The following is a 26,756-nucleotide window of genomic DNA, read 5'->3' as shown; positions in this document are numbered from 1 at the left end:
ATCAAAGATCCCCGCTTTCTAGTCTTGCACAAGGACCATGGTGCATGGGTATGGGCGGGTTCATTTTCCATTGATGAGGATTTGATTGGCTGTTTTTAAATAAAGTGCAGCCGCAGGATTAATAACGTTAGCGTTAGTTCGGCCAGAGAAACAAATATACTAATTAAAATGGTTGGACCTGTGAGATTTGTACTTTGTAGGTCTGCAATTTAAATGTAAGGAGTAAAAACTAAAAAGTATGTTTTTTCTCTCTGAAATGTAATTGAGTAAAAGTATACACACCTAATAATACTCGAGTTAAGTGCAAATCCCCAAAAACAGTACTTAAGTATTGTAACAAAGTGCACCCCTGTTAATGACACCGGGATTTTATGCCAAGTGGTCCCGTCCTCTTGGAGAGCTGCACTGGCTTTCCATCGCTGCACGGATCCGCTTCATGGTTCTTGACCTGGCAGACCGTGCAACGAGGGGAACGGCTCCCCCTCCTACCTCCGGTCAATGGTCTCCAACTACACACCCTCAAGACCCCTACGCTCTGCATCTTCTGGCCGCCTCAGACCTCAGAGAAGCAGGCTATTCTCAGTCCTCGCTCCACGATGGTGGAACGAACTTCCCACCAGTCAGGACAGACGAAACCTGCCCAATTTTCCGCCGTCAACTAAAAACACACTTCTTCACAATCAATATCTGAAAAAATTATTATAATAAAAACCTACTACTACGGTCTTTTAGTATTATGCACTTTGCTATTAAGTAATCTACTGTGACTATATTACTACCTACTATGCGAAGAGTGTAGCACTGAAGTTCAACACAGTTTGTCAGCTAAATTACTGTATGAATTAATGAATAAAAAATGTAAATGTACTCAATGGATAGAGCATGGCACCAACACCACCAGGGTTAGGGGTTCAATACAGGGGCGACAGTGGCTCGGGAGGTAGAGCGGTCGTCTGGCAATCCGGAGGTTCTCGGTTCGATTCCCACTCCTCCCGGGCAGCGTGTCGATGTGTCCTTGAGCAAGACACTTAACGCCAAATTGCTCGTGATTGAGCAGGTTGGCACCTTGCATGGTTGCCTCTGCCGTCGGTGAGTGAATGTGTGAGTGAATGGGTAAAAATGTGAGGAACAAATTGTAAAGCGCTTTGCTTTGGATAAAAGTGCTATATAAAAATGCAGCCATTTACCAATACCAACTGCGACAACCCAGCCGTGTTTTAAAAATAAAAGTATGCATTAATGGTAGTTATTTGGTTTTATTTTTGAATAAAAATGTCCACCAAATAACACGTCATTGGCAGGGATCTTGACCAATAAGAATGCAGGTCATTGGCCTGGTTCAGACTTCTATATATAATAATATACATCTTGGGTGATCCGATCACAAGTGGACAGCTCTCTAAGTACGTCTGTCCACAGCTGGCATTAGAATGCGTCTCCACAGTCCACGCGCCTTCTCAAGTGACCACTTGTGATCGGGTCTTGTCTCGCTTCCCCTGCTCATTATGCAAATAAGCACTCAGGCCTGTGACTACAGGCTGCTAAAGACGCATGCAGAGTAGATCATATAGATAATAAAAATAATATAATAGATAATAAAACCCCTTTCCAGGAGATACCAGAACGTCAGAATGATCGGAAATTGTAGAAAGAAGACCAGTGAGTCACTCTCCAGCAAATCTCTCTCCAGCGATGACCACTGTCTACAAAAGCTGATAGGCCCGTCTCATAAAATCACGTAGCGCTTTCCTTGCATTTTTTTTTTTACTAGGGATTACGATTCCGAAGACATTTTCTGTCCTGGGAATAAAAACGCACTATCCCGGGAATCCAAGGAAAATCAACTTGGTTTTAAGGCCTACAGACAGTATGTAACTTACCGGTAAGCTACCAGACAAAACACAATGGTCATGATTCACTAAGCAGCTTGCAGGGCTAAAGGAAAGATATGCATAAACCTATGGGTTCTCAACCTGAAAGCTTTATTTGGTGTTATATTAATAATTATTATGGCAAAGAACGCCATTTATCGTATTAACCCTTTCACTGCCACACGACAGAAGGTTAACCCTTTACTATCACACAACCGACGGTCGCGGGCTGTCGTGTGGCAGTGAAAGGGTTAACCTTCTGTGTGTCGCCGCAGTGAAATGGTTAACCGTTTTGGTAGTGCTGCAGTGAAAGGGTTAATCAGCATTAGAAAACGTAATATAAGCCCTACCAGAATTCAGGGGTAAAAAAAAAAAAAGGTTGTCGCCTATATTGATTTAGGCCTAAAACTAAACGTTTGCTTGTCTGTGTGGTAGAACCGGAGAGGTTAATTATGTGCATGGTCAGATCTGCATGGTTGATACAAATTTATTGTTAAAACATGGCTAATCAGGGGAGCTCCCGTAGCTCACCGCATATCTCGGCGCTATTTCTGCGTCGGGGAAAACCGTGCTCGTCACGGATCTGGGGGACACGAGTTCGATTCCCGGACCCGCCGTCATTTCTCAGAATGTCTTCCCCTGCTCTACATCCCATTTCAACCTGTTTATGTCGGTCATGCTTGACCAGAAAAGCGATAAACGCTAAAAAATAAAGTTAAAAAAAAAAGAAAAAAAAAACATGGCTAATCAAATAAAAAATTAGGTTTAGGAGAGGAGAGGACTTTCTCTGGCCAGGACTAGGAGAAGAACCAACCCCCCCCCCCCCCCCCCCCCCCCCAACAGGTGAGGGTGTGTAAAGGGAGGATACAGGGGGAGGAGGCCTTAGAGCAGCGGTTCTCAAACTACGGGTTGCGACCCAAAGTGGGGTCGTGGGTAGGTGACAGTGGGGTCGCGCATTAGCAAGTAAAAAAAACAATACCGGTATATATATATATACATTTTTTTATGTTCTGGCAACATATTTTGGCTAAATATGCCTTGTTTTATAAATGTGTATTGATAACAATGCTATAATAAAATGTTCTAATAAATATGCATGATCAAGTTCAACGTGCGCTTTACTGCTTTTATTTTGATATTCCTTAATTCCATGTTGAAATTACCGATATATTAAGTGTGGGGTTACAAAAACTACATAAAATGGGGTTGTGGTATAAAAAAGTTTGAGAACCCCTGCCTTAGAGGAAACGTCCACATCTGCAATTTATATCAGTGACGTTTTCTCCCTCCCATATGGTATATGATGAGGTATAATTATATATCATCAGTATATGACGAGGTATAAAAACCAGTCCATGCGGGTGGATTTTTGTGGGACACTGGAATATGACTCCAAGTCGGGACGTTTTTAAGCAATTAAAAGGGGAGGTAGAGCAGTCGTCTGGTAATCCGGAGGTTCCCGGTTCGATTCCCGCTACTCCCGGGCAGGGTGTCCTTGAGCAAGACACTTAACCCCTAATTGCTCCCGATGAGCAGGTCGGCACCTTGCACGGTCGCCTCCGTCGTCTGTGTGTGAATGTGTGAGTGAACAAGTTGTAAAGCGCTTTGGATGCAAGCTGCTATATAAAAGCACCATTTACCATTTAAAAGAACTGCCTGCAGAGCGACAATTTGGATAAGAAAGGCTTTAATTAGACTAATAATTGTTTTGTTGATGCTTGCGATCATGAGAAGGCATGGGGCTGCTGAAGAGGCACGTTATAGAGATGACATAAAAACTCTACTTTACTTTGGAATCGTTAAAAAAAATAAAGTGGCATCCCTAAATATAGCCTATATGGGCATTCAGACATGGTGGATTCACACTGGTAACAGAATGTGGCCACATCCCACCCAGACCAGAGTGTTAATGTCTGACCAGGGCCATCGATTAACTAGTCTCAACTACAGCGCAATACTGTAGAATAACCAAAAATCGTGAATCAATAATGGTAAAACATTATAATTATTATTATTAAGCAGAAGTAGGCAAGTAGCACAACCCCAATACTCCACAGGTAGCAACAGAAACATGGACAGATGTTTGCCATATAAATTCATGGGAGGTAATCATGTGGCTGCGAGGTGAGCTACTGTTGTAAATCTGTTACAGCAGTTCATTGAACAAGGAACACGGCGGGTGCGTCGAGTCACTGGTTGGACGGCTCGGGATCAGCGCTCTGCAATCTTTCTAATCTTATTATCAATTATCATTTTGGCCTCCAATGATTACGAAAACAAGATAATGGACTTTAAACCAGGTCATATTTAAACCGGGTCATATTTTTAAGCCAGGTCATGTTTTTAAAACAGGACGTGTTTTTGTTATTATGTTTAAAGTTCAAGCAATGTTTTTCTTAGTTAATTAAATACATGATGTTTCCAAAGTCACTTTTCAACATCAACTAAGGGGCACTTTGCTGTAGATTTATTTTGCACATAATCTCGCACATTATCCCAAGGCTAGAAATGATGTAGATGAAAAAAATAGAGATAATGATTGCAATAGGGACTGCAATTTTTTTCCTGCTATTTGAATTTGAGCTGTAATTAACACAACACAAGGATTCAATGTCCTCTGATGACATCACGAGTAGGGATGGGAATCGAAAACCGGTTCCCGTTGAGAGCCGGTTCCTAATTGTCCGATTCCTGGAATCGCATGCCTCCGTGACTATCGATTCCTCTTATCGCTGCCAGGTTTTTCCTACAGTTGCGCATAACGTTAGCATGCAGCCATAGAGCAGACTATTTGATTCCTTAAGGGCTCGAAATTGCCTGGTTCTTGGTCATATGCTCCCGAAACGCTCCCGCTGTTTGACTGTTTCTAAGTGCAGTGATTGAAAACGACTCGAATGCTTTAGAACCGAGTCATTCATTTAATTCGGGGCAACCTACAGTAATAGCCGCGGAGCTAACGCAGAGAGAGATAACAGCTGACAGCAGGTAGTACAGGTACAAATACAAAAAAAAGGGGTGGGGGCTGTTGTGTAAACCTTGTACTCTTTAGTTCACATATAATAAGAGACGGAGAGCGTGTGATCACGTTGCCTGTTTACTAGTAGGTAAGTCAGGAAGTACCGTGCAACATACAAACATGTCCGTGTAGCAACACGAGCCAATACCTTACAGGACGGGGGCGAGCGGGGACGCGTGAATACTTTCCCTAAGCCAGTTGTACTTTTGCGCAATCTGATTGGCCACTGACGTTTCTGGTCATGTGACATGTGCGCCCAATCGTGTGACGGCAAGTTCTTTCACCGGTTAAGCTTAGGCACTCTTTCGAAGTTGTTTAAGGTTAGAGTTTGTCTTAGAGCAGGGCGATAGAACATCAGCCCTGATTCCAAACTCTAACCTTAACCAACTTCGAAAGAGTCGCCTAAGCTTAACCAGTGATAAACTAGGCGTTAGGTAGTTTACATGCTGTTCGAGGCGGAAATGGGCAAAGACAGAGGCGTCACGCGATTGGGCGCACATGTCGCATGACCAGAAACGTCAGAAATGTCAAGTTGCATGTTGTTATTCTAACCAGCTTAGTTCTGTTGCATTTCCATTTATTTTTTTATTTAAATTAGAAATGTATCAGGGGTCGATAAGGGAATCGACAAAGAACCAGATCGATAAGCAGAATCGATAATGGAATCGTATTGATAAAATCGTATCAATTCCCATCCCTAATCACGAGAGGAGTTATTCTAACTCATTCTACTCCCAATAACTGTCAAACTAAATTAATGTGCGCAAAACAGTTTAGAGCCTTGGGATACGTGCAAGATTATGTGCAGAATAAATCTGCATCGTTTTTCGGTGAAGCGCGCCTTTAATTTACTGTCGGCTTTAGAATCAAAAGGAGGGCGTTGCATCATAGGTATACGTTGCTTCATAGACTGTAAACCTAAGATAACAAATAGGAATCTTTGGAGCCTCTGGAATCTGAGTTCACCTCAGATAAGGCAGAATTATGCATTATCTATGCATCCGTGTGTTGTGTATGTCTTCCTCCTGTTTTCTCAGACTTTCCTCTGAGATAATGGTGTTTTAAGTAGTGAAGATGAATTTAAATTAATCAACAGTGATCTGAACTGAGTTGGACTCAGACGAGGCAGAATTATGCATCCATGGATGTTTATTGCGTATAATTTCTCATGTATGTTCCTAAAAGGTGCTATTTGTAAGATTTCCAATCATTTGGAATGAGGAGAATGTACAGTAGACGGGAATACGCATGTAATTTAATGGTTTGACAGGCCGTTAATTATCCATATGATCCCAGTTGTATCTGCGGCAATATGGCAGTGGCAATACGTAGCTGCATCGGGGTACATTTTTAAGCTAGACTGAAGAAGGAGCTGCCATCTTGAGGAGATCTTGAGGAATCCACTTCACGCTAGCTTATTGGGAAAAGGACAAAATGGCACTCCGAAGGGACATAACTCGATGCATGAATCCAAATGGTTGTCATAGAAACTGAAAGAAAATACCCTGTCGCACCATTAAATAGCCACCAGAATGCTTCACTGTGAGGGGACGGTCACTGCTATCTGGGAAAATTTGAAAATATTGTATTTCCAATTTCAGTGATTTTCACATTATTATTTATTTAAAGTTGACGTGGTTCTGTTCTGTTGTTTCTGGACCCCCAGGACCATGAAATGTATAAGTAAAAAAAAAAAAAAAAAAAAAAAAAAAAAAAAAAAACATTAAATAGTTTCACCTTACACAAGGTTTTCAGCAGCAGCAGCAGCAACAAGTAGGCGTTTGTTTTATTGTGATCATACCCCGTGCAGTACGCCTTCCGCCAACTTAAATGTCACCAGGCTGCTCAAATGAGCTCCATTTTCACTGCACAATGTTAGCAGACAAGAATTGTCAAACCAAGCAGAAGCAGGACCCTGTAACCCCCCCCCGCCCGTTTGAACCCTGGATGAAAATACTTCATGCTCATTTTCACACGTACCTTAGGATCCCAGCCTTTGTTGAGATAGTATATACACGTCACACATCTCCCGTCACCGTTGGGATTATCCACGTGTCGAACATAGCCCGTCCCGTTGCCAGGGTAACAAGCCACCATCGCCTAGGAAGAGGGAAGAGGCACATTAGAACGCTGAGTCACAACATCAGAGTTTCCATTTATAACAGAGATAGACTGTTGAATAAACCAAGATAACAACACGCTGTGATAACATTTTCCACCGTCTATATTAGGACTTTAAAAAATAAATTGCTTATCTGTTGCAAAATAAGAAAAAAAAAATTCAAAATAGAGCAAAAATATTGCAATATTAAATATGTGTTTAGGGAGGCTAGTAAATAAAATAAAAAAATAAAAGAAATAAACTTCAAATACATCATGTACAGTCATTTCTTCTAATGAAGAAATCCATAGTTAAATCGTATAAACACAGAACTGCTAAAACGTTCAACAATGACATTAATCATCATAGTTATACTTGATTTAGTGACTGTAACTATTATGTTGTATAATGTAATGCAGTGGTTCTTTTGGCCCCCTAAAGACAGAGGGGCCCCTATTGGTGACACACAGCAGCTTAAGACAGTATGGGAACAAGAAGAATTGTTTTTATTTCCATTGCTATTTGTAAGATTTCCAATTGCTTGGAATGAGGACCATGTAGACTCAATCACATACAAATAGTGTGGATTAAGCTAAATAAATATAAAAAACAAATATAAAAAACAATCTGTTCCAAATGGTCTAAAACTAAAGACTCACACATTAAATTACAAATGTCATTTTGTCAATAAGCTAGCATAAAATGATACCTACAGTATGTGGTAGAGAGTACACAGCCCGCATTCCTCTTACAAATGGCACCTTTAACTTAAATAATTATACCAAAGATTCTAAATATGACAATGTATTTCCATAAATCCCCCCCCCCAGAGTGGTCCAGGCCCTAAGAACTACTTATCTAAAGCACATTTCGTTTTTTCCCCACGAGCTAGAAAACAAAAGCCTAAGATGTTGGTCATCTCTCATCTGTTGCCTGCATTATGTCCAAGGACACCACCGCAACCTGGAGGTGGAGGTGGAGACGGCTGCTGGAAACCCCCTACTACTATTCACGGTCAGAGAGACCCACATGCAAACAGGGGAATGGGAAGGAAGACATATGTAGGTCATCGGTGCTTTGTGACCGTCCTTAGAAGTGCAGGAGGTCCTGCGTTTGTTGTGTGTGTGTGTGTGTGTGGGCCAGGTCCACGCTATACACACACTGGCTTTGTGTGAAATTGTGACCGCCAATAGCAGCAGCCAGCAGATAGCCCGGATTAAGGCATAAGCACTCAAGATATCAAAATAAAACCCAGCGGTGCCCCTAAATAACCCACCGTTAGCCATTTTCAGTATGCATCCAACCATTTTCAGTATGCATCCAACCATTTTCAGTATGCATTCAACCATTTTCAGTATGCATCCAACCATTTTCAGTATGCATTCAACCATTTTCAGTATGCATCCAACCACTTTCAGTATGCCTCCAACCACTTTCAGTATGCATGCCTGCAACCTTAGGTTCAGCACCGGGGAGATTTCAATGTCCAATTACGACTTTAAAGGTCACAAATAAATGATTGAACCCTAATCTAAATCGACCATTGTTTCTAACTCACTACACCCCTACAAGCCACTATTATCAATGTCTCTGCTTAAATCATCAAGATGACGTTTGCCTGAGTGTGCAGAGACGTCAAATTCCAAAACACACATAGTTTTGTCGAGCCAAGCTATACAGTTATGCATGGAAGCTCCATCATCAACACCACCCCATTACCGCAGCCATTAGTGCTTTCATGCTAGCAGGTGTGAGGTGAAAGAACACCAGAGGAGCAGGCACGCACACACAGACAAAGACAAAGACACATGAGGACAAAGCGAGAGCTCCCGCTCTGACGCAAGCCATTGTGTGTATAGGGGCGGCGGGGCGAGGGGGAGAGAGAGAGAGAGAGAGAGGGAAAACGCGAGGAGTGAGGATAATAACTAACCACGGGGCTGTCATCCATATATGGAGGTGGCATGCGAGAGCGACACTGGCGCTGTGTCAGTGGGATCAGGAAGATGGGCGACGTGGGCACACTACTATACAATGCAGGATTTGCGTCACTTGGCTTAGGGGGGGGGGGGGGGGGCGCTGTAGCATGCCCTCCTTATTATCAGGACTCCAGCAGAGTGATCCGTCAAGCGCCCGTAACGGGACGAAGCGGGGTTGCATTTCATCCCCGATTACCGGTTTGTCTGCGGAAAACCTTATTTACGTCACCATGCGGCTCTCGTCAAATGAACCCGTCGGGAGAAGGACCGTGTGAGTCAGTTTGGGAATCTTTCGCTCACAGTCACAGCTCACGTATATCATGCAGTTGTAAAGTTGTTGCAAAATGTTACACGTCACCCGAATGTACTCGATCTATACCGTCTTTAACTATGAATTATGAATAAACACGTCACATCTGAGACCGGTGGGTGGACCGCCACGCGGAAGGGTAGGCTGTGGAGACTGCCATGTGAATGTGGCATTAGATATACCGTCAAGAGGGTATAAAGCCGGTCTGGAACTAGGATTCCATACTTATTCACAACTGTACAAGTCTTGTGTCCCGTTTCTGATTATGCTCCTCAGTGTTTCCCCTAGGATTTCTTTCAGGGGTGGGGGGGGGGGGGGGGGGGGGGGGGAGTGGTAGGCCCCCCAAAACTACTAGTGTTGTCGCGGGGCGCTAGACCGCGCGTGTCACGGATATGTGGTGTCAACAGTGTCACAGTAAAGTTTAAATAACATTATCTGGCCATCCTCAGTAAATATCAAATTTTCTAAAGACCAGAGTTGGGACGGGCACGCACACACAAACACAGAAAGGGAGAATGGCTTATATGAACTATCCAGTTCATATATCAACATATCAAAAAAAGAAAAAGAAAAAGAAATTGTATTATTTTTTTATTATAATTTTTTCAGGGGGGGCGGGCCGCCCCGCCAAGGGTAGGGGAAACACTGCTCCTGGTGACTGAGGTTTTCACGAACCTGCTAATTGAGCCGTTGGATTGTTTCTGGGAGTTCATGAGACGTGGGATGAGATCCTCCACATACCAGACACACACGCGAGAGGTTTCATCTTTGGACTCGACCTGTAGACGTGCCTGACTGAGCACAGACCCACTAGAAAACTTTGGAACATGCACAACATCTGAATGCTTTTTATTCAAAAGTAAGTACTTTTTTCTAGACTATTATAATTTTGACTAGTATTTTACTAGTACTCTCACTCCAGTTGAGGTAAACTGAAGTAGTACCGAAGTAACCGGAACTCTACCCGAGTAATTCGGCACTCGATCAGACTCTGCCAAACAAGATTATATCATTTATTTCAACTCAATACCAGCATTCTTTAATTATATTTTCTTCTCTGACCAGACAGTCAAGAATGCAGCCATAATTAAGGTCTTGCCAAAAGCGTAGCAACTCAAGTATGCCTTCATCTCCGTTATTGATACTGTAAGTGAAAAAAAGAAACAAAGAGTTATGTTGCGTTCAGATGGATTCATGCAGACAATCTGGCAGTAATGACAGCTTTAGGACGGCGGGAAGAAGAGACTAGAAAGGGAGGGACGAGGGAAAGGCAGTAGTTATGGTGATGTTGATATTGTTCACCAGCGAGCTAGCTAACGTTAGCTAGTAGTAGGGCTGGGCGATTAATCAAGTTTCAATTTGATTAAAATGATTAAATATTGGCTTCCCACGATCATGAAAACGAGATGGAACGATTATTGTGCCGCGCACGGTTCTCATTCCGTCTCGTTTTGTAAATGCAGCGCACCCTTCCTTCACCGCGGTGCGCTTGACCGGTGAGGAGGGTAAGACGACAGAAAGGCAGCCTTTGGTCGAGGAGAAAGGTCAAACAAATTCAGTTGTCGTCATGTGATGTTCTCAAATCAATGAGTAATCGGGTTTAATAATCGCAATTTCAATATCAAAATCATCGTAATCGAGCAGCCCTAGTGTATGTAGGCATCTGTGTGTGTGTGTTTTTCTTCCCGACAACGATAGATTCTTCAGTCCTTGTGAGGACATTGGTTAGACCCCACGATGACAAGGGGTTGGAGTTTAGGTTACAGATGAACACTAGGATGGGGAGGCTGGGTGGCGCAGCGGACTAAGCGCTCGTCACCAACGCGAGAGACACTGGTATCGATTCGAATACGGCTGTCAGCCGGCCGGCCGTCATACTGGCTCAATTGGCAGCGGGAGGGAAGCCGGTGGGGTGGTATTCAGGTCGTTGGTAAACAGCGACTCCTACAGGTCGGTCAGGGCGCCTGCACAGCGAGGGAGGGAGATGGTGAGGGTAGTGTGACCTCCCACACGTTACACGGCACCGATGAGAGTCCGCGCTGGCAGGTGAAAAGATGCTGCTGGCTGTCTCCTATGTCTCGGAGGAAGCATCGGATAGACTTCAGGGCTCCCTAGACCGACCAGTGGGGGAGCAACGACCAGGAAGGGGAGGGGGGAATTGGCATAACGACTAAATTGGGATGGGAGAAAAACACGAGGATAAAAAAAGTGGATAAAAAAAAAGAAAAAGATAAACACTAGGATTAGGCATCTAGGGGCTGTGTTATGGCTGTGTTATGGCAGCTTGGCAAGGGGTAAAGGAATGAGTGCAAGTCAATGGAATGTCCCCACATGGCAGGAAAATATATATGTGTGTGTGTGTGTGTGTGTGTCTGTGTGTCTGTGTGTGTGCGTGTCACGGGCCTTGCGACACTGCCAGCGTTGGCCGCTGTAGTGAGCTAAACTGGGCTGCAGCTGGAGTGACTCCAGACAGGCCGTATTTTAATCAGACGGCTACGTGCAGCGCGTGCTGCCGCCCTCTCTTCACTCCCCGCTCAGAGATTATCCCGCCACTCGCTGGCAGAGTGAAGGGAGGGCAGGAGGAGGAGGACGGCACAAGTAAACACATTAATGGAACCAGGGACAGTCAGCGAGCCAACTGGTGTGTTTACACACACATTCATATTAACTATTTTCGGACGGTATTTCTTTCCTTTTCAAATGGCCACCTGCCGCGGGGAGGCGAGTCGAGACACCGGTCCCCGCCTGCTCGGTCAACCAACCCTGCGCCGCCAGCTGCCAGTCTGTTCCACCATCTCTCTGTTGACTAAACCCGTTACCTTGACTTACTCGCAATATCCCTTTAAATGGTGTAGGCTGTGTACGGGGTAATCGGGGTATACTTGTAATTAGGATATGAAAATGCATATGAGCACTAGGGATGGGCATTTTTAAGAAAAATCCAGATCGATTGATCGCATACTATACTCGAGTGATCGTGTATTACTCGAAAAGGAATATATATATATGTTTTTTTTAATTAAAATATTTTTGAATATTTTCTTTTAAAAAAATTTACAAAATTGTTCATTCACGTATATATGTTTAAGGAAACCAACAAACAGTTATAATCTTACACCTACATGTGAAACAAATATGTAAAAAAAAATTTAATAATTAAATACTTTTTTTCCCTCATAAAAATCATTAATAATTTAAGATAGATTTTTCTCATAGCTACGAGTAATCAAGTAATCGATTACTCACGCCCATCCCTAATGAGCACCTTGTCCTGTCTAAAGACGGTAACCTAAGTATCCAGAATATGAACGTGCATACAGAAAACATGCTTAATTAATTGGATGGCCGCATGTTATGTCTGACATAAGTATTTTGAATGCGATACATTTGCTTAATGTTTTGACTCCGTACTCTTTTATGACAGTGGATGGATGCGCAGGTTGTCGGCTTTAAAGCGACAATGTGTCATTTCTCTATCAATGAATCAGGTTCTGGAGTGTGTACTTCAACACACCACTCAGTCACTTTTGCTGCTATAGCCTCAAATTGTCTGGTGCGACCAGCTGGGTTACTTCGAGATACCAGACATGTGCCAAGAACTAACGAGATGTGATGGGTTCTTTTGTTCACAGAACAATTTTAATTTTTTTTTACAACAATGGAAAACAAATATGCAGCCATCTCGACCACCAAGAATTAATTCTGCAGAATGCCTGCACACGCTCGTGGGGAAATATATTGAAAACACCAGTACCGATAATAATTACACACGATTGCGTTAATTTAAGAATACGTTCAGAGACATATTGTAGGAACAGTTAAAGAACAAGATCCTTTTTTGGACATGCCCCCACCCATTTCAGGACGCTAAAAGTATTAATATTATTAAGATTCATATTCAGTAAAGTAACCATTTCTCATTATGTATTCAATGGCTTTCTTAAAAGTCTGCAACCCATAAACATCACCAGATACTTGATATGGCATTTAAAATGTTGTTGGCATTACATTACATTTGGCATTTCAACAAGAGGATTCAACTGGCTGCTTGGCTCCAGATCACACTGAGGGTGGAGGACATGTTTGGGGGTAACAAGGTTTGAATCATCACTCCAGTTGACACAAGGCCCTTGTTAAAAATGTACAGTATGTGGAGAATTATTCCAGTCAGGAGAACTCACTTATTTGTTAATTGTTTGTTTAATATATGACATGGGAATGCAATTACAGAGTGGTTTTTTGGGGGTGAATGGATCTGCTTTCATGTCCTCCCTCCCTGTGAACATAACGGAGTGCCCTGCAGCCTCACAGTCAAACAGGGAGCGCACTATATAAAGTACAGAGAGGCAGAGCCAAACAACAGCTGGGGACGGACCGGGCTGGTGGAGCGTGAGAAGCAACGCACCGCACGCATAGCAAGTAGCAGATACTGCTGAGCAGCACAGAGCAACAGAGCAACATAGAGCAACACAGAACACCACAGCAGCAGCAGCATAGAGCAACACAGCAGCAACATAGAGCAACACAGCAGCAGCGTGGAGCAATGGAGCATTGACACAACACAAAGGATTAAATATCCCTGACGAGATCACCAGTGATTAGGGCTGTCTTAAATGCTTCGAAGCTTCGAACGTTCGATTCGATGGCACAAGCTTCGAACATTAAAAAAAAAATCGAAGTTAAAAAAAAAAAAAAAAAAAAAAAAAAAAAAATTTTTACTTCGATTTGTGCGTGTGTGTGTGTGTGTGTGTGTGTGTGTGTGTGTGTGTGTGTGTGTGTGAACTACCCATCCCAGTTAGGACAGCCGAATCCCGTCCAATCTTTCGCCGTCGACTAAAGACTCACTTCTTCAACCATTATCTGAAATGATAAAAAAAAAAAAAAAAAAAAATCTAACCGTGACTAACCTTAATGTCATGCACTTGTCCTAATAAACTAACCTACACTGTAACACGCAACACTTTGATGAACATTGTTACTCAGCTGATAGAGTTGTACCCTTCTTGCTGTCTTGTCGTACAGAACTTGTAAGTCGCTTTGGATAAAAGCGTCAGCTAAATTACTAAATGTAAGTGTGTGTGTGTGTGTGTGTGTGTGTGTGTGTGTGTGTGTGTGTGTGTGTGTGTGTGTGTGTGTGTGTGTGTAGGTGTGTGTGTAGGTGTGTGTGTGTGTGTGTGTGTAGGTGTGTGTGTAGGTGTGTGTGTGTGTGTGTGTGTGCGCGCACCTTGTAGAATTCCACACATAAGAAAGAAAGATACTGGGATGAATAAACAAAATAGGAAATAAAATGTAGAAATGCATGCAATACATAAATAAATATGAATCTCCATATATGAAATATAACATTTAGATAAGGTGCTACTGAGATGTTTTGGTGAGTTCTTTGTTTTTTTGTGGAAGTTGCCCTTCTTAAAAATGCATGAACATTCACTGATAATTGGTCTGTAGTGGAGTCTACAAGGTCTACATTGCCGGACCATGTAGAATCCGGACCTTGTAGACTGACATAATTATGTGCATAGTTTAGTCTACACAGGCCATATTTCAAATAATCAAAATCTTACTTCATTCATCTTAAACATTCTTGATTTGGGGGATTGGTAGTTCCCATAAAATCTGAAGTTGTTCAAACGACAACAGCGATCCACCTTGAATTAAATCACACAGCCGAGTGAAACCTTGTTGGATGCGTCAGTCACGAAAGGGGCTACTTAATTAATTAATCCAACCCACTTTATTTATAGAGCACATTTAAAAACAACAACGTTTACGAAAGTGCTGTACAAGTCCCACAACATAAGATAAAAAAAAAAAAAAAAATTAAAAAAAAATCTTTTTTTTTTTTTTTTCGAAGCTTCGAATTAAAATCGAAGCTCGGCCCCGAAGCTTCGATTGCCAAAAAAAGCTTCGAAGGTCAGCCCTACCAGTGATCCATATTCAACCTCATTTACTCAAACTAAATGAATGTGCGCAAAACTGTTTCAGAGTTTTTGGACGTGTTTGATATTAGTGTTTCCCATTAATTACCTGTCGAATTGGTCGTTAATGAACCAATTTTTTTTTAATTAATAATTTTTTTTTTTTTTTTTTTTTTTATATAAAGTTTGCCAATAGGGATGTATCAGTAGTATTGGCAGTGGTAGTAGTCGTAATAGTAATCCGGACCCCCCTAGAGGGCCTGAGGTTCACCCACCACCACAGTCTCACAAAATCCTGTGGGAAACATTATGTGTGAAATAAACCCTTTGTGTGGAAGAAACGTATAGGAGATCAAATTGCTTTGCTTTGATTTCTGGCAGGACACACGACGAGGCTCCTGGTAATCAGGTGTTATTCAGTCACACCAATCCCCCACGTTAGCCTGGAAGCAGTGCATCTCTAGCTGAAAGTGTTGCACACGGCCCTATACACCCCCAGAGGTATGAAGTAACACACACTACGCTATTATCTACCAAATAATTACAAGATTTAAATTGTGAACAGAAGTGTTTTTAAACAATACCTCCTTCAGGAAGATAGTGGGTAATGAGATAGCGTGCGTGTCGGAGAGGTGGGCGTGAGACGACACCAGCTTCCTCTGAGCGGAGGAGGGTGTCGACACGGACGTCCTGTTTGGAGTTCAAATGATACGGGTTTCCCACCAGGAAGCTTCACCACCTGAACCGCTTGGGAACAAATATCTTACTTCAATCTTATTATTCTTGACTGATATTGGAATTGATTCACAATATTAAGAGAGAATGATGATACATTTTGAAAAGGATCAGGGATCAGTGGGGGGATCTGTACCAAAAGGAAGATGTTTTCCGTCTGTAGAATGTCTGTAATGATTGCAGGCTGCTGCACGATTATTCTAAATCGCAATGTCAGCCGATGTCAAATTCAATTACATAACCACAAGAAATGCTGCGATTTGAGATTTTATTAAATAAATGTGTGTGTGTGTGTGCAATTGTGTGTGTGGGTGTGCTGAATGTATGCATATTTAAAATAATAAAAAAAAGATTACGTGTTAATATCGACAGCCCTAAAAATCACGTGGTTCAGTTTGTATATTTGAGTTGAGAAATAAACATTTCAAAACTATCAGTAATCTCTGCATTTTCCTTGATAACCAAGCAGGTAGATGCATGACACAATTTATTTTATTTTATTATAATCACAATCGCAACATTGTCCACAATATTTAAAGATACAGTACAATGAAAAGTTGTATTCAATCTCGTTGCATTTTTAACAGAAGATCTTGCTACTAAGGAATCTACTTTGCCTATAACTATGCTAATGTATTTACTACTATGCACTCAAGACTGTAGCACGCAAGGTCAACACTGTTTGATGCCAGTACCCTTCCTGCTGACTTGAACTCTTAAGTCGCTTTGGAAAAGAGCGTCAGCTAAAGGAGTAAATGTAAATAGCCTTCGGTCCAGTGTGTCCACATAGCCTTCTCATTGTCTTCATATAATATCTATAACTCAGTCTGCACATCAAGGTACCACACATTTACACAGTGTTAATTAATTTCCCTATCGCTGCAGGAGATTATTTGTCAGCCATTTTAAAGCTGCAGTAAGCAACTTCCGAGAAATTGGCAAGAGTGAGTTTACCTGCATCACTTTTCAAGCCCACCCACCTGCCTAGTGGTGTTCCCAGGGGGGGGGGGGGCGAAAACTAAGACCACCATCGCATTCCTTGTCAAAAAGTACACACAATGTGCAAGACCACCTGCCAATCAGACTGGGATACATTTTCTTTGTTTTGAGAGTGTGTAGAAAACCTTTGTTGCGCGTGCATGGGCTCTGCTCTATTTCTGCAGGGCAGGCAGGGAACAAACTTAACTTTTTGACTTACCAGCCATTTGGCTGGTAGATTTTAAAAACTACCAGCCAGGCAGATTTTTTACCAGCCAAAAATTAAAAATAGCTTTTTAGTATATCGCCATGTGTTATTATTACTATATAATACTCTCATATGCCATTTTCAATTAATATCATAAACAACATAAGGAATATTAGCATAATTTTGAGTGGACTGAAGGAATGAGTCAGCGTTAATAGTTTTAAATGCAAATAATTTATTGAAACATAGAAGTGGGGTCGGGGACACACACACTGTTTCAACTCACCACCCCCGCATCATATTGTAGTCTAGTCTGTCTTCAAACTTCCACTCCTCTCGAAACCTTTGTGTCTGTGCATCCTCAGTAATCCTGAGTTTACTACAATATACTCCTCTCCTGAGTCCTGACTAGTGACTTCATCGTCTTTCCAAACGCACGCACACACACAGAGAAAGGGAGAGTGCCCCCCCCCCCCCCATTTCCCTTTCCCCAGTCCACACTGTCTGCTGTTCTCTATGGCTCTGCCGCTGATCAGGATTAGCTTGTTAGCTTACGCTAACATAACGTTCATTTCGGGCGATGTGGGCATAAAGGAATGGCGACAATGCAATGCATGTTAGATGCATTTGACCCGTTGTGAGAAGAAGAAAAAAACCACAGACTTATTTCGGCTCGCAAAATAGGCGCACTGCTGTGTAGCTCTGCTCTCAGGGAACAAACTAAACTTTTTGACTTACCAGCCATTTGGCTGGTAGATTTTAAAAACTACCAGCCAGGCAGATTTTTTACCAGCCATTGGCGGTTGGCTGGTACTTATTTTGTTCCCTGAGGGCAGGTAAACTCAACTCTTGCTAATTTCTCCGAAGTCGCAGCGTTAAGGGCGTACCAGCAAAAATGACCATTCAACAATGTAGGCCTAGATTAGAATAGGGGATGACCTTTCCATCGATTCAAGTTCTATACTCGTCTCCATGTCACAGTTGGAAGGAAGCAGCACTGGATCACTCTTCAAACATCCTGTCCAGTGAGCGCTCGCCGAGTGATGAGACGCTGAGAGGAGAGCAGCTGCAGGAGTGATGACACAGAGAGAGAGAGAGACCAGCTGCAGGAGTGATGACACAGAGAACAGCTGCAGGAGTGATGACACTGAGAACAGCTGCAGGAGTGATGACACTGAGAACAGCTGCAGGAGTGATGACACACAGAACAGCTGCAGGAGTGATGACACTGAGAACAGCTGCAGGAGTGATGACACAGAGAACAGCTGCAGGAGTGATGACACACAGAACAGCTGCAGGAGTGATGACACTGAGAACAGCTGCAGGAGTGATGACACACAGAACAGCTGCAGGAGTGATGACACACAGAACAGCTGCAGGAGTGATGACACTGAGAACAGCTGCAGGAGTGATGACACTGAGAACAGCTGCAGGAGTGATGACACTGAGAACAGCTGCAGGAGTGATGACACTGAGAACAGCTGCAGGAGTGATGACACTGAGAACAGCTGCAGGAGTGATGACACTGAGAACAGCTGCAGGAGTGATGACACAGAGGAGCTGCAGGAGTGATGACACTGAGAACAGCTGCAGGAGTGATGACACTGAGAACAGCTGCAGGAGTGATGACACTGAGAACAGCTGCAGGAGTGATGACACAGAGGAGCTGCAGGAGTGATGACACTGAGAACAGCTGCAGGAGTGATGACACTGAGAACAGCTGCAGGAGTGATGACACTGAGAACAGCTGCAGGAGTGATGACACTGAGAACAGCTGCAGGAGTGATGACACAGGAGCTGCAGGAGTGATGACACTGAGAACAGCTGCAGGAGTGATGACACTGAGAACAGCTGCAGGAGTGATGACACTGAGAACAGCTGCAGGAGTGATGACACTGAGAACAGCTGCAGGAGTGATGACACTGAGAACAGCTGCAGGAGTAATGACACTGAGAACAGCTGCAGGAGTGATGACACTGAGAACAGCTGCAGGAGTAATGACACTGAGAACAGCTGCAGGAGTGATGACACTGAGAACAGCTGCAGGAGTGATGACACTGAGAACAGCTGCAGGAGTAATGACACTGAGAACAGCTGCAGGAGTGATGACACTGAGAACAGCTGCAGGAGTAATGACACTGAGAACAGCTGCAGGAGTGATGACACTGAGAACAGCTGCAGGAGTGATGACACTGAGAACAGCTGCAGGAGTGATGACACTGAGAACAGCTGCAGGAGTGATGACACTGAGGAGCTGCAGGAGTGATGACACTGAGAACAGCTGCAGGAGTGATGACACAGAACAGCTGCAGGAGTGATGACACAGAACAGCTGCAGGAGTGATGACACAGAACAGCTGCAGGAGTGATGACACTGAGAACAGCTGCAGGAGTGATGACACTGAGAACAGCTGCAGGAGTGATGACACAGAGAACAGCTGCAGGAGTGATGACACTGAGAACAGCTGCAGGAGTGATGACACTGAGAACAGCTGCAGGAGTGATGACACAGAGAACAGCTGCAGGAGTGATGACACAGAGAACAGCTGCAGGAGTGATGACACTGAGAACAGCTGCAGGAGTGATGACACTGAGAACAGCTGCAGGAGTGATGACACAGAGGAGCTGCAGGAGTGATGACACTGAGAACAGCTGCAGGAGTGATGACACTGAGAACAGCTGCAGGAGTGATGACACTGAGAACAGCTGCAGAAGTGATGACACTGAGAACAGCTGCAGGAGTGATGACACTGAGAACAGCTGCAGGAGTGATGACACTGAGAACAGCTGCAGGAGTGATGACACTGAGAACAGCTGCAGGAGTGATGACACTGAGAACAGCTGCAGGAGTGATGACACAGAACAGCTGCAGGAGTGATGACACAGAACAGCTGCAGGAGTGATGACACTGAGAACAGCTGCAGGAGTGATGACACAGAGAACAGCTGCAGGAGTGATGACACTGAGAACAGCTGCAGGAGTGATGACACTGAGAACAGCTGCAGGAGTGATGACACTGAGAACAGCTGCAGGAGTGATGACACTGAGAACAGCTGCAGGAGTGATGACACTGAGAACAGCTGCAGGAGTGATGACACTGAGAACAGCTGCAGGAGTGATGACACTGAGAACAGCTGCAGGAGTGATGACACTGAGAACAGCTGCAGGAGTGATGACACTGAGGAGCTGCAGGAGTGATGACACTGAGAACAGCTGCAGGAGTGATGACACTGAGAACAGCTGCAGGAGTGATGACACTGAGAACAGCTGCAGGAGTGATGATTCAGCTGTCCTGACTGTGGTGGGTCTAGCAGGTTGTCATCAAAAACTTTAAGGGCTGTATTTTGCACAGCGATATCAAATATGACATTGAGAATAACTATATTTACATTTACATTTAGTAATTTAGCTGAACGCTTTTATCCAAAGTGACTTACAAGTTTTGTACGACAAGTCATCAGGAAGGGCACAACTCTATCAGCTGAGTGACGATGTTCATCAAAGTGTTGAGCGCTACGGTGTAGGTTAGTTAGTATATTAGGACAAGTGCATGACAGTAAGGTTAGTTAGGGTTAGAGTTTATTACATCTATATATTTCTATATTTTTTCTATATCTTAACATTTTGAATTGCGGTACAAGATGCAGCACTCGTCATTTTAAACGACAGCCTTATCTGGCAAAACCCCTTTAACTCACACTGTTCCTGGTCCACCACCGACTGGATTTCCTAACATGCTCCATTTGAAGCCAACTGAAATAAACGAGTGAAACTGAAACTGAACCAGTAAAGATCAAACTACGTGTAGGACTTTCTCTAATTACTGACGATTGAAACAAGCTTGAATCCACAACAGATGTGACCGCGTACGTGCATGCATTCATACACACACACAGAGAAGAGGGTGTGACTATGTGTGTGTGTGTCCTTGCTCCATGATAAAGCTCTCCACAAACGTTGGCCATGTTACATGAATCCGTTTAGAGGTTGTGTGTGAAGAGTTAACCAGGTGTCCTTTGGGTCATGAACAGTTAACCAGGTGTCCTTTTGGGTCATGAACAGTTAACCAGGTGTCCTTTTGGGTCATGAACAGTTAACCAGGTGTCCTTTTGGGTCATGAAGAGTTAACCAGGTGTCCTTTTGAGTCATGAACAGTTAACCAGGTGTCCTTTTGGGTCATGAACAGTTAACCAGGTCATGACCAACCTTTCCACAACATCTTGTGCAAGTCTGTGAATCCATTTGGAAGTGATGTGCCTTTTCGCGATAGGCCACTCCTGTTGCCACACCCCCTTTTAGCCAATTGGTATGAACACACACACACACACACACAAACACTTGACTTCCATCCACAAATTTCAGCCTTCTAGGGCGAAACCTGTGGCCATTAAAGGGTGGGGAAGTTTGTGGAACGACGACCTATAAAACTGCTGGTCACAGCTAAAAAAGCCCTTACCAGCTGCTTTGTGCTGGTTTGGTCCAGTTTGGGAATTCATTAAAACCCCATGAAAAGCTCCTTCCGGTAGTTGAAAGCCTGGTAAGGCATTCATCAGCCAGTCACTCAACAGCAGGAAAGACATTTTATATGCTGATAGAGAGAAGGTTCTAAGGACTTAGAATATATACAGTAGCCGATGGTATTATGGTCATTAATTTGAGAGAGCGCTGCCTCTTTTAGATGCAAAGCACCACCATGACCGGCAATGTCACCAAACTCATTCATTAAGTCACTGATTCATTCATTCATTAAGTCACTCACACTCAGCCACTCTGCCCCCTAGTGGCGTCCCACAAGCATTAGATTGACATCAACGTTAATCACGTGTCCACACAACATCGACACAGGCGACCAACATGTACCAAAACAAACAATAAACAATAAACCCAGACCCCGGTATGAACGCTCCTGGTAGGAAAACAACATTAGGTTGAACACACCATTACATTTGACTGACATTCTGGGCCGTGTTTATAGGGTAGGACACTTTTCCATTTGTTCAAAACCAGGGTTGATGCGCGCTAACTATTTACATTACTGGCATTCTGAGCCGTGTTTATACTGTAGCTACATTAGCCAAGTATTTGGAGGAGAGAGAGAGAGCTCAACCTCTCGCTCACCTACAGCATGTGTATTTAGTTGCTACTTATTAAGAGTTACGTTGTAATTTATCTTCGTGATGCAACAGCTTTTATTGTGCACCAAGTATTGAAGTTATTGGCATTCTGAGTCATGTTTATACTGTAGCTACGTTAGCTAAGAATTTAAGTTACTGAAATTCTGAGCCGTGTTTATACTGTAGCTACAGTACGTTAGCTAAGAATTTAAGTTACTGAAATTCTGAGCCGTGTTTATACTGTAGCTACGTTAGCTAAGTATTTAAGTTACTGAAATTCTGAGCCGTGTTTATACTGTAGCTACGTTAGCTAAGAATTTAAGTTACTGAAATTCTGAGCAGTGTTTATACTGTAGCTACGTTAGCTAAGTATTTAAGTTATTGAAATTCTGAGCCGTGTTTATACTGTAGCTACGTTAGCTAAATATTTAAGTTATTGATATTCTGAGCCATGTTTATACTGTAGCTACTTTAGCTAAGTATTTAAGTTACTGAGTCGTGTTTCGCTATTGGCTATAGTATTTAGTGATTTGGAAGAGAGAGACAGGCATGGCACTTTGTCTAAGACAAGTTCAATCGATACGAGAACGCTTCACATATTTGACACTGTTAATTTTACATGTTGGGCATTCAGCACTCTTACGCAGAGCAAGTTACAACAAATGCACAAGAATATTAAAAGTATCCAACAAGAGTTTGTGTAAACAGCTTGCTTTTGTTTATATTAACATTTCCACCCGAGTTTCTGTTGTTGTTCTATAGTATAGAACAACAACAGAATATAATCTATACTGAAATCTATAGAATCTATACTGTCCTGCAGAAGCTAACCACAGTAACTACACATTCTTTCTAAATTGAGTTATAAGTTAAATTGAACGTCTCAATATCAATTTTTATCATGTGACAAATATTCAGAGTTCGATCTTGCGCTGTTTTAGAGAAAAGGGGTATAAAGAATTGCAGTAACAGGCGACTGGGTGGCGCAGCGGAGATTGCGCTCGTCATCAACGCAAGAGACTCCGGTCTCGACTCCCCGAGTCAGCATTGCCTGCGGCTTGGGCCAGTCGTCATACTATCTCAATTGACAGAGGTAGCGGGTGGAAAGTCGATGGGTGGGGATTGGACGTTGTGGACAGCGACTCCTACAGGTCGGTTGGGTGACGCCTGCACAGCAGAGACAGGAAGTATCGGGGGCAGCGTGAGCCTCCCACGCGTTACTCCTCGCCACTGAGAGTCCGTGCTGTCTCTCTGGTGAAAAGATGCGACAGGCTGCCTCCTCGTGTACCGGAGGGGACACGTGATGCAAGGCTTCTATCCTCACTACAGCCGACCAGTGGGAGGCATAGTCTAGCAACGTTCAAGACAGGGGAGGGGAGAATTGGAGGGGAGAATTGGCGATACAAAATTGGGATGGGAGACGGGATGGGAGACAAATTGAAAATAAGGAGAAAAAAGTGGATACAAAATTTTTTTTAAAAAAATGCAGTAACTACAAAATCACTGGATAGTCAAATACACTGAACAAAAATATAACACTTTTGTTTTTGCTCCAATTTTTCACGAGTTGAAATCAAAGATCTAAGACTTTTTCTATGTACACAAAAGGCTCATTTCTCTCAGAATTGGTTCACAAACTTTTAAATCTGTGTTAGTGAGAACTTTGCATTGTATCTCCTTTGCCGAGATAATCCATCCACCACCTGACAGGTGTGGCATATCAAGATGCAGATTAGACAACATGATTATTGCACAGGTGGTCACAATAAAAGGCCAATCTAAAATGTGCCGTTTTATCACACGGCACAATGCCACAGATGTAGCATGTTTTAAGGGAGCGTGCAATTGGCATGAATGTCCACCAGAGCTGTTGCCCGTGAATTGAATGTTCATTTCTCTACCATAAGCCGTCTCCAAATTCGTTGTGAGGCCGGTTGGATGTACTGCCAAATTCTCTGAAACGAATTTGGAGATGGCTTATTGTAGAGAGCTTATTGTAGCTTCTGCAGGAGAGAATAGTCTAGCTCAGCGGTTCCCAAACTTTTTTGGCCGTGCACCTCCTGTCACTTCCCGACCTAGCTGACGCACCCAATGGGTTTCTGTTAGAAAAAATTGTTTTATTTTATTTTATTTTTTATTTGATCTCTTCCCACGATAGGGAATTTCTTTATTTAATTAAAATGTTCACGACAACATGGATGCATGTACTCTGCCAGCATGTTTAATATCCATAATACTTAAGGTTTGACTAAGATTTTTATGAAATTTTATTGTAAAAAAATATATTTTTTTTTTCTTTTTTTTACCACCATTAGCCTTTTCATGTCACGCACCACCTAGAGGGCGCTCGCGCACCACAAGGGGTGCGCGCACCACAGTTTGGGAACCACTGGTCTAGCTGAATACATTTCCTACCTCGAGTCATAACCTTTACAAAGTCCAATTTCCACAATTTTCTTTGCTCTCACTGTCTCACATAGTCTATATATACCAGGGGTCAGCAACCTTTTTGACATGGAGTGCCTGTTTGAAATATAGTTGTAACTAGTGTGCCTCAACAATATTCCATGCATCGTAATAATTTTTTCTCATAATCAGGTCTTTTTAATGATAATTTTTACATTATTACATCATTATTGTTATTGTTATTATTAACAATATTATTATGATGGTTGTATCAACCCTAAATCTGAGTTGGGGGGGGGGGGATGCAATGCAGACAAACAGCTGCATACAGTGCGACCATTTCACTCACATTTTCACATTGATTTTTGGACACATCACACACCATTGGTGTGTGTACTGTACGTGTGCTGTCATAGCTCCACCTACAGGCCTAATGGAGAACACCAGGAGAACACCAGGATGTGAATGGAGGGTGAATGTGAGGTATATCGTGTAAATACGTTTTGATTGATCGCAAGACTACACTGTAAAAAAAAAATTATTAGTTACCAGAACTTAAAAATATTGAGTTCAGTTACTGTGCATTAAGGTTCAGTTTTCAATACATAATAAGTTAACACTTTGGTTGCCTTGGGTTAAATTAATGATATACCATAGGTTGCCGGCTCTATTTGTCTATGGAGAAGTACCCCTTCTTTGCATGGCTATAACTTTTTAAATTCTATTGCTACATTGCCATTATTAGGGCCCATTCAAAGTCCTATATGTATTGTTCATTGTGTAGCAACGTTAAACTTTTTCATTCACATATTCATAGTAAAGTATGGTCTAATGTATAAGTATGTTTTCATCTCTTTCTGCAGCTTTCTCCAGAACGTGATCTATAGCCCCAAATGCATTATATTGATGATGCAATACAGTTTTATGGCAATCAGCGCGATATAAAAAATTCCAACTAGACGTACTTCTAGAAGTTACTACACGTCATCTGATGTTGACCGGATGGGCTAGGGGGCGTTTATAATTCCGTGGGCAGCGTTATACCAATCATCTAATGTGGGTCAAATGTTGATATCGAAGAGGGTAACGTTACACGCTGAAACTCACCCCAGTCTCCGCGCGCCGTTGGGCGATCATCGTCGAGTTGAAATCTTATCATTATGGGATGTAAATTTACCCGGTCCATCTCCAACTTGTATAATGGTATATACGTCCAAATCATGTTGTTTATCGAGTTATTGGCAATCGATCACTGTGTAGTGTGACGAGCCAGAGTCGCGGGACCTATAGCGAGCGCCGGAAGTACTACGGTCGTCTAGGACAACCTCTATTCAACATCCTGTTTGGCGATTGCGCCGATCGGCCACCAGATGGCGCTCCTGAACCGCCAGAGAGCTCAGTGGGTCCTGCTGGTGGATCTCAGGCCAGCGGAGGGACATTATGAATCCGATCGCAGATTTTTGAAATATTGATATAAGGACGCTGTACAGCGTCCCCCGGCAACTTTAGCATGGCCAGCAAAGACGTGAAAAGACGTGTCCCGGCACTCAAAGTGTTAACAGAAAAATAAGTACACAACCACATTATTTCAACCTAATAAAACTATGTTTATTGTCATTGTTTTAAGAACACAAGTTGACTTGGTAATACTCACATTTTGAGTAAAAAAATTGCTTTTAACATGTGCAATGTTCAATGAAATAGAAAAATAAATAATAAAATGTGTTGATTAATCCCACTGGTCACAATGGTGACCGTAATAATGTTTTTGTTATAAGGCTCTGCAAATGTTACTGAATGATGTAGCAATGTATTTCCAGCTAAATTGAAATAATAAACAAATAAAGGGTCTCAATTAAATATGTGGTAGTCAAAAGAACCTGTGGGAGGATTTCAACAAGATAAATGCGACAACAGTGCAAAATATTTCACTATAATATTTCAAAAAAAAAAAAATAATAATAATAATTATAATATTTTTTTATTATTTTTTAATGCTGCCCTGTGCCTATGCAAATGCCCCTGCGTGCCTATGCAGGCACGCGTGCCTAGGGTTGCCTACCCCTGATATATACCATCCGTGTTTAGTTTCACTTTCAGTTTTGGGAGGTGAGTCCAACCTCC

General features: G+C 42.7%; 1 protein-coding gene across 2 annotated transcripts in view; it reads right to left on the bottom strand.

Moving 5' to 3' along the window:
• LOC311231411 (egl nine homolog 1-like) overlaps positions 1-26,756 on the bottom strand; it is a 67,128-nt gene that overhangs the window by 5,338 nt on the left and 35,034 nt on the right. For both annotated transcript variants that reach the window (XM_084317989.1, XM_084317990.1), the window contains exon 3: positions 6,868-6,987. In XM_084317989.1, the coding sequence (XP_084174115.1) occupies positions 6,868-6,987 (120 nt within the window). The remainder of the gene's footprint in view (positions 1-6,867; positions 6,988-26,756) is intronic.

Source organism: Notolepis coatsorum, assembly GCF_963971535.1.
Source record: "Notolepis coatsorum genome assembly, chromosome: 7".
NCBI classification, from domain to species: domain Eukaryota; kingdom Metazoa; phylum Chordata; class Actinopteri; order Aulopiformes; family Paralepididae; genus Notolepis; species Notolepis coatsorum.
Note: the sequence above shows the minus strand (reverse complement) of the source record. Positions and strands in the feature narration are given on the sequence as shown.